Here is a 12,404-nt window from a genome sequence, read left to right as displayed (position 1 = left end):
CCATGGAGAAAAGTTTATATATGTACAAAACAAGAAGACAAGTACAAAAAGATTTATGGCAGTATTGTCTGTAATAGCAAAAACTGGAAAAAATCAGCAAAACTAATAGTGAAATATATAATTAATTTGTGCTATCTTAAAATTCAATAGTGAAAATGAGCAAGTTACAATTAAAATGTATTAACACAAATGAATCTCAAAACCAAAGCTGAAAATAACACATGCAGCCCTGGCCAGTGTGGCTCAGTTGGTTGGAGCATCATCCTGTACACCAAAAAGCGGTGGGTTCAATTCTTGGTCAGGGCACATACATAGCCAGGTCACAGGTTCAATGCCTAGTCGGGGCACATAGAAGCGTCAACCAATCAATGTTTCTCACATTGATTCCTTTTTCTTTCTCTCCCCAACCCCCTTCCTCTCTAAAAAAATAAAGTACGTATTACATTGCAGTATGATTTCAATTATATAAAGGTCAGAGTGGGAAAAACTACGTAATATATTATTTAAGGATATAACCTACATATAAAGCTATAAAGTAAAGAAAGGAAAAGTGTTACCTCTGGTGGAAAGAGAGAAGAATGTGAATGGAGAAAAGTATAAAGGAAGTTTCAAAGTTCTAGTAATATTCTATTTCTTATGCTAAGTGGGGTTAAATCAGTAATAAAGATAAAAAGAGAAGGAAGCAAAAAAATTTTTCTTCTAAAGTAATTTTTTCTTCTTCTCTTCTAAAGAAAAAAATTTAACAGGAAGCAATTAGAAAGGCTCTGACGAGTCTAGTTAATAGGAACGTATGGTACATAAACATGGAAATTACTAAAATTTCAGGATGTCAAGGTACACCTTATAGTGAGACTTCTGGTGCTAAATTGCCCAACTAATATTCACTAAGAAGTGGCAGTCTATTCCATTATCCTAAAGGCAAAATTTTTTATGCATTGAATATAATCAGGCCTAGCTCTGGCTACCATGATATCTCTATTGAATGACAGAAAAATCTGGCCTTATATTTATATGGAGAACTGACATAAAGGAGAAACAGTCAGCCTCCATCACTTAAATTAAGAAAGCATTTTCCAGACCAATTTCACTGTAAGTGGGTGCCAAAAAAAGGTCTTGTGAGACTCTTCCTTACAAAATGTTATAATAACTCTCAGTATACTAAAAATCATTTAACTTAATTATAAGTTGTGCTCTATAATTAATAGTCTACTCTGGCAAAGAAGATAATAAATTACACCCTGGGGCAAAGATATATATTTTTTAAAGTCAGCCATGCCCTGGTTGGTGTGGCTCAGTTGGATGGGCATATCCGTACATTGGGAGTTTGCTGGTTTGATTCCCAGTCACGGCAGGTGTCCCGGTTTTGGGCTTGATCCCAGGTAGGGGGAATGCGGGAGGCAGCCAGTCGATGTTCTATTCTCACATGGGTGTTTCTCTCTCTCTCTCCCCCTCTCTCTTTCTCTCTCTCAAAATCAATTTTTTTTTTTATCCTCACCCGAGGACATTTTTCCATTTTTTGTACAGATAGAGTGGGAGGGAGAGAGAGGAAGAGATAGAGAGAGAGAAATATCGATGTGAAAGGGACACATCGAGTGGCTGCCACTGCACGACCAACCAGGGTCGGGGACAAACTGCAACCGAAGTACGTGCCCTTAGTGGGAACCGAACCCGGGTCTCTCCAGACCACAGGCCAACGCTCTAACCGCTGAGCCAAACCGGCCAGGGCTCAAAATCAATTTTTTTAAAAAGGCAGCCAATTTCCAATGTTCAATGCAATTGGGATGCGGATTCTTCTAAAAGAACATATTCATTAGAATACTAAGTGGAGCCCTGGCCGGTTTTGCTCAGTGGTTAGAGCATTGGCCCACGGAGCAGAGTGTCTCGGGTTTGGTTCCCGCTGTGGGCACATACCTCGGTTGCAGTTTGTACCCGGTCCTAGTTGGGGTTGTGTAGGTGGCAACCAGTCGATGTGTCCCTCTCACATCAATGTTTTTCTCTCTCTCTCTTCGCCCCTCTCTCCCTCCTGCTCTATCTGAAGATCTTCACCCCTCTCTCCCTCCTGCTCTATCTGAGGATAAATGCAAAAATGTCCTCGGGTGAAGATTAAAAAAAAAAAAAAAGACCACTAAGTGGAAAAAATCCAAAAATAAATTATTGTCCAAGTCAAATTCATAATTACCATTCAGCTATTCAGAGACTATTAACAGGGGAAAACAAGCCTTTTATTATGCAATGCTCGTTTACCTAGAGAAGAAAATACCTATTGTAGATTTTGTACGTTGTACTTTACCCATTTTTGGTGATCAGTATTTCCTCTAAATCAAAGTGGATAACCATAACAAAAAGTTAGCAAGAAAGGAAGTCTGGTAAAGCTGTTTTACAGACCAATGCTTTTTTTTTTTTTAATCCTCACCCGAGGACAATTTTCCATTTTTTGTTCAGATAGAGTGGGGAAGAGAGAGAGAAACATTGACGTGAAAGAGACACATCGAGTGGCTGCCACCCACATGACCAACCAGGGCTGGGGAAAACTGCAACCAAGGTACATGCCCTTAGCGGGAACCGAACCCAGGTCTCTCTGGACCGCAGGCCGATGCTCTAACCGCTGAGGCAAACTGGCCAGGGCCAGACCAATGCTTTTTAATATCCTGCTCTTGTACCAAAAATAGACATAATAGCGCAGTGTGGCTGTGGTTGAGCATCGACCCATGTACCAAGAGGTCTCCAGTTCGATTCCTGGTCAGGGCACATGCCCAGGATGTGGGTTCGACCCACCAGTGAGGGGCATGCAGGAGGTGGCCAACTGATGTTCTCTCTCATCAATGTTTCCATCTCCCCCTCCCTCTCCCTCCTTCTCTCTCTAAAAATCAATAAAGAAAAAAAAAAGAATAAAAATATTCATATTCTTATGTGAACATTAATTTATATTTCTTTCCTTCAGCGAAAGCTCTAGTCAGTCAGAAGAAAGTATATTGGTCTGTTCACTTTCTACCTTTTAAACAGCTTCCCTCTGTGAGATATTCATATTAAAGCACAATATTTTCAACCAGACTGATTTTTTCACCCACTTACTAAAATTTAAATTATGCTCAATCCAAGGACTTAAAACAACTCAGTCATTGGAAAAAAAAAAACATCTTTATGAAGCCATATATGCAAGAAATTCTCAACAATCAATTAGGGAGGACCAGAATCTCAAGAGAAAATTAAAAAGCTGATATTTTAATTAACACCAATTCCATTTTGGTCATTTAAGATCTCACAATTAGCCCTGGCCAGTTTGGCTCAGCAGTTCGAGTGTCAGCCTGCAGACCAGAGAGGCCCAGGTTCAGTTCCCACTGAGGGCATGTACCTTGGTTGTGGTTCATCCCTGATCTCCGTTGAAGTTGTGGGGGTGGCAACCAGTCCACATGAAAGAGACACATCAATGTTTCTCTCCCTCTCCTCCTCCCACTCTCCCTCCTGCTCTATCTGAAGATAAATGCAACAAAAATGTCATTGGGTGAGGATAAAAAAAAAAAAGATCTCACAATTAAATTAATTACACTTCTATTCTGACCCTATCCTCCCTTCCACTTTAGTAAGTGCTAAGCCAAAAAGTAGTCAAAAGGGAAAAGAGGTCAAGATAATTCACAAACAAGTGAATCCAGTCACTGTATTTATTTGGCTGGTATTATGGCAGAAAATTCTGCATTAAAATTGCTTCTAACACTAGAAAAAGCAAAAACACTATAATATGTCAGTTAATAATAATCTATTATTCAGGGAATACTTTCACATCTAATTCAATTTTCATATAATCTGGTTAAATTAAATACATTGTTAAAATTTTCTCAACTATAAAGTCATTTTGCTTATAATTACCAGAGATAACTTTTCTTTTTTTTCTTTTTTTTAATTTATTTTTTTGTTACAGATATTTTACCTTTTTTACCCCATTGGCACCCCCCTCCGCATCCCACCCCTGCCCCGTCCTCAGCTTAGTTGTCCATGTCTAGTGGTCATACATACATGCATATAAGTTCTGCGGTTTATCTCTCCCCCCCCCCACTCCCTCTTCTGAGGGATGTCAGTCTGTGCCCTACTTCCATGTTTCTGGGTCTACTGTATTCTTCAGACTGTTATGTTCATTATATTCCGTATATAAGTGAGATCATGTGGTATTTGTCTTTTTCTGCTTGGCTTCTTTCACTTAGGATAATACTTTCCAGGTCCCTCCATGTCGTCTCAAAGGATAAGAGATCTTTCTTTCTTACCGCTGCATAGTATTCCATTGTGTATATATATGTACCACAGCTTTTTTATCCATTCGTCTACTGGTGGACACTTGGGCTGTTTCCAGATCTTAGCTATTGTAAATAGTGCTGCTATGAACATGGGGGTACATATATTCTTCCTGATTGGTGTTTCAGGCTTCTTAGGGTATATTCCTAGCAGTGGGATCACTGGGTCAAATGGAAGTTCAATTTTTAACTTTTTGAGGTAACACCATATTGTTTTCCATAGCGGCTACACCAGTCTGCATTCCCACCAGCAGTATATTAAGAGTCCCCTTTTCTCCACACCCTCGCCATCACTTGTTGTTTGATGATTTGTTGATAGCGGCCATTCTGACAGGTGTGAGGTGATACCTCATTGTTGTTTTAATTTGCATCTCTCTGGTGATTAGTGATGTTGAGCATTTCTTCATATGTCTCTTGGCCATTTGTATGTCCTGTTTGGAGAGGTGTCTATTCAGCTCCTCTGCCCATTTTTTAATTGGGTTCTTTGTCTTCCTTTTGTGGAGTTGTAGGAGCACTCTATATATATTGGAAATTAACCCCTTATCTGATGTATTATTGGCAATGATGTTCTCCCATACAGTGGGTTGCCTTTCCATTTTGATGATTGTTTCTTTTGCTGTGCAGAAGCTTTTGAGTTTGATGTAGTACCATGTGTTCATTTTTTCCTGTTTCTGTTGCCTTAGGTGATGTATCAGTGAAAATTCTGCTCCGTATGATGTCCGAAATTTTGTTGCCTATATTTTCTTGTAGAATTTTTATGGATTCACGGGTCACATCTAAGTCTTTTATCCATTTTGAGTTTATTTTTGTGTATGGTGTAAGTTGATGGTCTAGTTTCATTTTTTTGCATGTAACTGTCCAATTTTCCCAACACCATTTATTAAAGGGGCTGTCTTTACTCCATTGTATGCTCTTGCCACCTTTCTCAAATATTAATTGAGCGCATTGCTTTGGGTCCATTTCTGGGTTTTCAGTTCTGTTCCACTGGTCTATATGCCTGTTCTTGTGCCAGTACCAGGCTGTTTTGGTTACAGTCCCTTTGTAGTATAACCTCATATCTGGTATTGTGATCCCACCTACTTTGTTCTTCTTTTTCAAGATTGCTGTGGCTATTCGGGGTCTTTTTTGGTTCCATATGAACTTTGGAAGTATTTGTTCTAGTTCTATGAAATATGCCGTTGGTATTTTGATGGGGATTGCATTGAATCTATAGATTGCTTTGGGTAGTATGGACATTTTAATGATGTTAATTCTTCCTATCCATGAACAGGGTATGTGCTTCCACTTTTTTATATCTTTCTCTATTTCTTTTTTTAATGACCTGTAGTTTTCTGCAAATAGGTCCTTTACTTCTTTGGTTAAGTTTATTCCTAGGTATCTTAATTTTTTTGGTGCGATGGTAAATGGGACTGTTTTTTCAGTTTCTCTTTCTGTGAGTTCATCATTGGTGTACAAGAATGCCGTCGATTTCTTGACGTTAATTTTGTATCCTGTTACTTTGCCAAATTCATTTATTAAGTCTAGTAGATTTTTGATGGAGTCTTTAGGGTTTACTATGTATAATATCATGTCATCTGCAAATAATGACAGTTTCACTTCCTCCTTTCCAATTTGGATCCCTTTTATTTTTTCTTCATGTCTGATTGCTGTGGCTAAGACTTCCAGTACAATGTTAAATAAGAGTGGCGAAAAGTGGACATCCCTGTCTTGTTCCTGTTCTTAATGGAAATGTTTTTAGTTTCTGTCCATTGAGTATGATGTTGGCTGTAGGTCTTTCATATATGGCCTTTATTATGTCGAGATATGATCCCTCTATTCCCACATTGCTGAGCGTTTTTATCAGAAATGGATGCTGGATTTTGTCAAATGCTTTATCAGCATCTATTGATATGATCATGTGGTTTTTATCCTTCATTTTGTTTATGTGGTGTATCACATTTATTGATTTGCGAATATTGTACCAGCCTTGCATCCCTGGAATGAATCCCACTTGGTCATGGTGAATAATTTTTTTGATGTATTTCTGGATCCGATTTGCTAATATTTTGTTCAGGATTGTGGCGTCTATGTTCCTCAGAGATATTGGCCTGTAGTTTTCTTTCTTTGTAGTGTCTTTTTCTGGTTTTGGAATTAGAATTATGCTGGCCTCATAGAACGTGTTTGGCAGTCTTCCTTCTTGAATTTTTTGAAATAGTTTGAGGAGAATGGGTGTTAGTTCTTTTTTGAATGTTCGGTAAAATTGCCCCGTGAAGCCATCTGGGCCTGGGCTTTTGTTTGCTGGGACAGTCTTGATTACCTCTTCAATTTCCTTAGTTGTTATTGGTCTGTTCAAGTTTTCTATCTCTCCGGATCCAGTTTTAGGAGTCTGTGTATTTCTAGAAATTTGTCCATTTCGCTTAGATTGTTGAATTTGTTGCCATATAGTTGTTCATAGTAGTTGTTAACGATCTTTTGTATTTCCGTGGTGTTAGTTGTTACTTCTCCTCTTTCGTTTCTGATTTTGTGTATTTGGGTTCTCTCTCTTTGTTTCTTGGTGAGTCTAGCTAAGGGTCCATCGATCTTGTTTATCTTTTCAAAAAACCAGCTCTTTGTTTCATTGATCCTTTGAATTGTTTTTTTGGTCTCTATGTCATTTATTTCTGCTCTGATCTTTACTATTTCCTTCCTTCTACTTGCTCTGGGGTTTTCTTTTAAAAATATGGAACGCTTCACGAATTTGCGTGTCATCCTTGCGCAGGGGCCATGCTAATCTTCTCTGTATCGTTCCAATTTTAGTATATGTGCTGCCGAAGCGAGCAGGAGAAATAACTTTTCTTAAATGTATTTATTTATATTCCCACCTCCTCAGTAAAGAGATCAGTATTATCCTTCTATCATCTTATTCAATAATCACATTCTACTTATCTCGTAAACATCTACTATTTAAAATTAAGTAAGCAAAAAGTATTAAAAGAGCTAAAAGAGATTTAACTCATAGCAGAATAGTTTATCTCAACACCTCAATTAGTCCTTATTTATTCTTGTTTTTGTACAGCTCCAAGGTACAAATAATTATTAACATTACAGTGGAGATACCTGGCAGACACCATCAAATGATCAAAATTAACTTAACCTGTCATGACACCAATCAACACTGTATGTATGTCTCCTAATGATATGCTCTGGGAAGACCACGGCATCACTTCTGTGGTACTCCTGCCAAAAATATAGGACCTGAATCTAAGAATGAGGAAACAGCAAACAAACCAAAATTGAGGGTCAATCTAAAAAGTAACTTAAAAAAACACCACAAAAAACTATCTAGGTCATGAAAGAGAAGGAAAAACTGAGGAATGGGCCCAAACTAAAGGAGTCTAAAGAGTCATGACAACTTAAATATAATTCATGGTTGGACTGGATCCGGGATTATTATGGGACATCAGTGAGAAAAACAGTGAAATATGAATAAAGTCTGTGGATTAGATGCTAACACTGAATCAATGTTAACTTCTGATTTTGACAGTTGTACTGTGGTTATAGGAGAAAGTCCTAGTACTTAGGAAATACCAGTAAAGGACATCATGTCTGCAAATTACTGTCAAATGATTAAAAATGTTGATATTTGGGGAACTGAGCAAAAGTATACAAAAGGTCTGTGTACTGTTTATGCTACTTATGTAACTTTAAATATCTAAGTTGTTTTTATTTTAATGGACAGTATTTTGTTGTATGCAGTAATATAGTTACTTTTCTGAAAACAGATATCCACTCAGGTTCATTCTGCCATACCAGTGTAGCAATTCATAAACAGCTGTAATACACACAAATTATCTCATACAACTATATACCCTAAATAGTCTAAAAATAGAAAATACTTATAGAGTAGGATTCACAAACAATAAAATTAAGTCAACTTTTTAAGGCAAATTCACAGATGTACCTGCATGCCATAGCAAATTCCAAGAACAGGCTTGCCAATAGTGAATATCGCTGGATCAAACCAGGGAGCATCTTCCGCATATACAGAATTAGGTCCTCCAGAGATGATAATAGCACTGTGGATTTAACAAAGAGAGCCAATGAAGAATCTCTAACTGCTAATTTTTAACAAAGTCTACAAATTCAGTTTTATATTTTTGGTAAATTGTAGAATATCTAGATTCTATGACAACTAATTAATATCCTCCCACAGAGCTTAATTACACTTACTGTACTTTATTGCAATGCGTAGATACCTCAGTTCAATACATTTTTTTTTTATCCTCACCCGAGGACATTTCTGCATTTATCTTCAGATGGAGCGGGAGAGAAAGAGGGAGGAAGAGAGAGAGAAACATCGATGTGAGAGAGACACATCGACTGGCTGCCACCCACACAACCCCATGGGGATGGGGACAAACTGCAACCGAGGTACGTGCCCCTAGTGGCAACGGAGCCCAGAACTCTCTGATCCGCAGGCTGATGCTCTAACCGCTGAGCCAAACCGGTCAGGGCTCAGTTCAATATTTACTTGTTTATGTTAATACTCGCCAGAGGACATTTTTCCACTGATTTTTAGATAGAGTGGAAGGGAGGGAGGAGGGGGGAAATATCGATGAGAGAGAGACACATCAATTGGTTGCCTCCTGTCACAACCCCTACTGGGGCCAAGGATGGAACCTACAACCCAGGTACATGCCCTTGACTGGGAATCAAACCCATGACCCTTTGGTCTGACGCTGTAACCGCTGAGCCAAATCAGCCAGGGTCATTTACTTGTTAATAAGTATAACTTCCAAATATATAAATACCAATGTCTCTATGAAGGTGACAAATTTGTTTTGATTGTTTTCCTCATCAATGGAGAAAGTATGAGAATTCTAAAAGAGGATGAGAAAATATAGGTCCTTCTATGGAGGCAAGGAGTAAAGCAGGTCACAAAAGGACAACTAAAGGTATTTTGAAGGCCCTGGATGACACAGAGCAAAATATTCTACAATAAAGAATGGAAGAATTTGAAGAATTACCTAACTTTGCCCGCTTAAAACCTGTCCAACAGTCCCAACAATTTTACCTGAGACCCAGGAAAGGGAGCTAACATCACTTTTGCCCCATATACCCTGCTCCCAGAACCAAGGTCAGTATTATAACTTAGCTACACAACTCACAGAGCATTCTATAGACTAACTTGAGAATCAAACTATTAGTATAAGGGAAGCTACAAACAGAGACCTATGTTCCTCACCAGGACACTGATACATGCAAGTTGGCCCTTAGTTTTCACTCAAAAAATTTAGAACATATTAACACTGTTATGAATTTTATATAAAAATTCAGATTTCTGAATTTTATTTAAGAAAAAGGAGGAGCCCTGGCTTGTTTGGCTCAGCGGTTAGAGCGTCCGCCTGCGGTCCGGAGAGACCCGGGTTCGGTTCCCGCTAAGGGCACGTACTTCGGTTGCAGTTTGTCCCCGGCCCTGGTTGGTCGTGCGGGTGGCAGCCACTCGATGTGTCCCTTTCACATCGATGTTTCCCTCTCTCTCTCTTCCTCTCTCTCCCTCCCACTCTGTCTGTACAAAAAATGGAAAAATGTCCTCGGATGAGGATTAAAAAAGAAAAAAAAGAAAAAGGAAAACTAGGCAGGCAAAACTAGGCCTTCACCCTCACGTGGCTAAAATTACTGCAGAGAGACTTACTCTATCACACTGTATATGCCTCCGGTTTGCCACACATGCTCACTTACATAATATAAACTTTGGCCCTTTACTCAATTTAAGGTGTTCTCAGACTCATCTTAAGTTTGAGTTTGCAGGAATCCTGATTTATCTTATTTCTAAGGGAAAATGCATTCCAAGACCTAACCAAAATCTACTTACAGACAAGTCTGGACTACAATTCACTTTATAACTAGTGACTGCCTGTCATGTAAAAACATACAAACTAAAATGCTAGGTTTATGATACATCCAAAAGAATAATGTAACAAAAGTCAAATTCATAAAAATTTCTCAACAAGCTGGAGAATTTATTTTTTATTTATTAAGTTTATTAAAGTGACTGTGGTTAGTAACATAAAAGTTTCAGGTGTACAATTCCACAATACATTATCTGCATATTGCACTGTATGCTGACCACCCAAAGTGTAGTATAAGTCTCTCTCCATCACCATAAATTTGCCCCTTTGCTGTCTTCATCCTCCCCCTACCCGAGGCATTTTTAAAATAATATAACAATAATTTGAGTGAGCTCAAAAGCTCCACTCTTTGAACTTCATATTGGTAACATGAATTATTTTATAGTTTGTAAGCCTATCTTCTTCAAAAAGAAACTAAAGACAATCTACTCATGTGATAAATGTAACATCTTTAATACAATTCTAAAGGGGTGTGTGGGGGTAGCCCTAAGGATAGATATGTAAACTAGCATCCTAAATATGCAGAAGCTAAAATTCTATAAAATATATTTAATATTTGCAACCTCTATAATTTCAGTATATTTAGTTTTATAAAGGATAACCACCATGGGACTGTCCAGCATCCCTCAAGGCTCTAAGATTCTTAACTAGAAAAGACAATGGTCTTAACCAAGGATAAAAACTCAAGCAGTATTTAAACCAACTAGAAATTCTCATTTCAGTAAATCTTGAGAAAACCTAATTACTCATTTTGAGTCTTGTATTTCTATATTGCTATCATTTTGAAACTAACTTACAATTACAAGGCCCAATAAGCCATCAAACATTCCAGATATTAATTTTATGTTATCAGGCAGATAAAGGCTACAAACAGGTAGGTTAAGATGTCTTTTATGGCCCAGGCAGTGTGTCTCGTGGTTGAGCCTCGACCCACGCACCAAGAGGTTGCCGGTTCGATTCCCAGTCAGGGCACATGCCCAGGTTGTGGGCTTGATCCTCAGTGGGGGTCATGCAGAAGGTGGCCAATCAATATTCTCTCTCATCAAAGTTTCTATCTCTTGATCCCTCTCCCTTCCTCTCTCTCTAAAATCAATAAAGAAAAAAAAAGATGTCTTTTATGTCATAAAACTAACACTTGTTCTTTTCTTTTAATGTTTTTTTTTTTTTGGTACAGATAGAGTTTGGGGGGGGGAGAGAGAGACAGAGACATCGATGTGAAAGGGACACATCGAGTGGCTGCCACCCGCACGACCAACCAGGGCCGGGGACAAACTGCAACCGAGGTACGTACCCTTAGCGGGAACCGAACCCGGGTCTCTCTAGACCGCAGGCCGACGCTTTAACCGCTGAGCCAACCCGGCCAGGGCTCTTTTAATGTTTTTATTGATTTTTTTTAGAGAGAACGAGGAAGGGAGAGAGAGAGAAAACATCGGAGTAAGAGAGAAATGTCGATGGGCTGCCTCCTGCATGCCCCTCACCAAGTATGGAGCCTGCAACCTGAGCATGTACCCTGACTGTGAATCGAACTGGGACCTCTCAGTCTATGGGACAACACTCAACCCACTGAGCCACACCAGCTGGGCCTAACATCTCCTCTTGGGGAAAAAAAAAGGGTGATCAAATGTTGTTCATCGCAGCAGAAAATATTATAGTAATAAAAGCCACAATGCTGTAGTTTCTACTCTACAAAGAAAAGAGGCTCTAGGCACAAACAGAACCCAGGAACTGTTTATGATCAAGTGACAAGAAAAACAATTAGACTTCTATTATCAAATATTTGTCTACCCTACTCCAAAACAATTAATCTCGGTTAGTTTGCTAGGAATTTTTTGTTTGTTTTGGGTGGGGGAGTGAAGAAGCTTGGATTTGACATAGAGCCATTTAGATTTTTCACAAACAAGTTTTTTTTAACATGTTTTCATTGATTATTTTTATTTGAGAGAGAGGGGAAGGGAGAAAGAGATAGAAACATCCATGTGAGAGAGAAACATCGATTGGCTGCTTCCTGCACGCCACCTGCTGGGAATTGAGCCAGAAACCTGGAGGTGTGCCCTGACCAGGAATCGAACCAGAAACTCTCAGTCTATAGATAGATGCTCAATCCACTGAGCCATACTGGCCAGGCAGTTTTTTATTCTCTTAAAATTGGCTCGCACTGGCAAATGAAGACAGGTGAATTAAATAAACTCAAGAGTCCCATCTTACTCTAAAATTCTACAGTTTAAAAAACATAGCTGTTTTTATCTATATC

At 38.7% G+C, this 12,404-nt stretch overlaps 1 protein-coding gene and 1 non-coding gene across 3 annotated transcripts in view; both read right to left on the bottom strand.

Annotated features, from left to right (window-relative positions):
• Nucleotides 1–12,404, bottom strand: part of GMPS (guanine monophosphate synthase) — a 57,786-nt gene that overhangs the window by 26,911 nt on the left and 18,471 nt on the right. For both annotated transcript variants that reach the window (XM_036243107.1, XM_036243108.1), the window contains exon 3: nucleotides 8,203–8,317. In XM_036243107.1, coding sequence (XP_036099000.1) covers nucleotides 8,203–8,317 — 115 coding nt within the window. The remainder of the gene's footprint in view (nucleotides 1–8,202; nucleotides 8,318–12,404) is intronic.
• Nucleotides 6,976–7,082, bottom strand: LOC118618068. Its single transcript, XR_004956989.1, has one exon. It is a non-coding gene; the product is annotated as a U6 spliceosomal RNA (small nuclear RNA).

Source organism: Molossus molossus, unplaced genomic scaffold (assembly GCF_014108415.1).
Source record: "Molossus molossus isolate mMolMol1 unplaced genomic scaffold, mMolMol1.p scaffold_m16_p_5, whole genome shotgun sequence".
NCBI classification, from domain to species: Eukaryota; Metazoa; Chordata; class Mammalia; order Chiroptera; family Molossidae; genus Molossus; species Molossus molossus.
The sequence above is the reverse complement of the archived record's forward strand: the minus strand, read 5'-3'. Positions and strand labels throughout refer to the sequence as shown.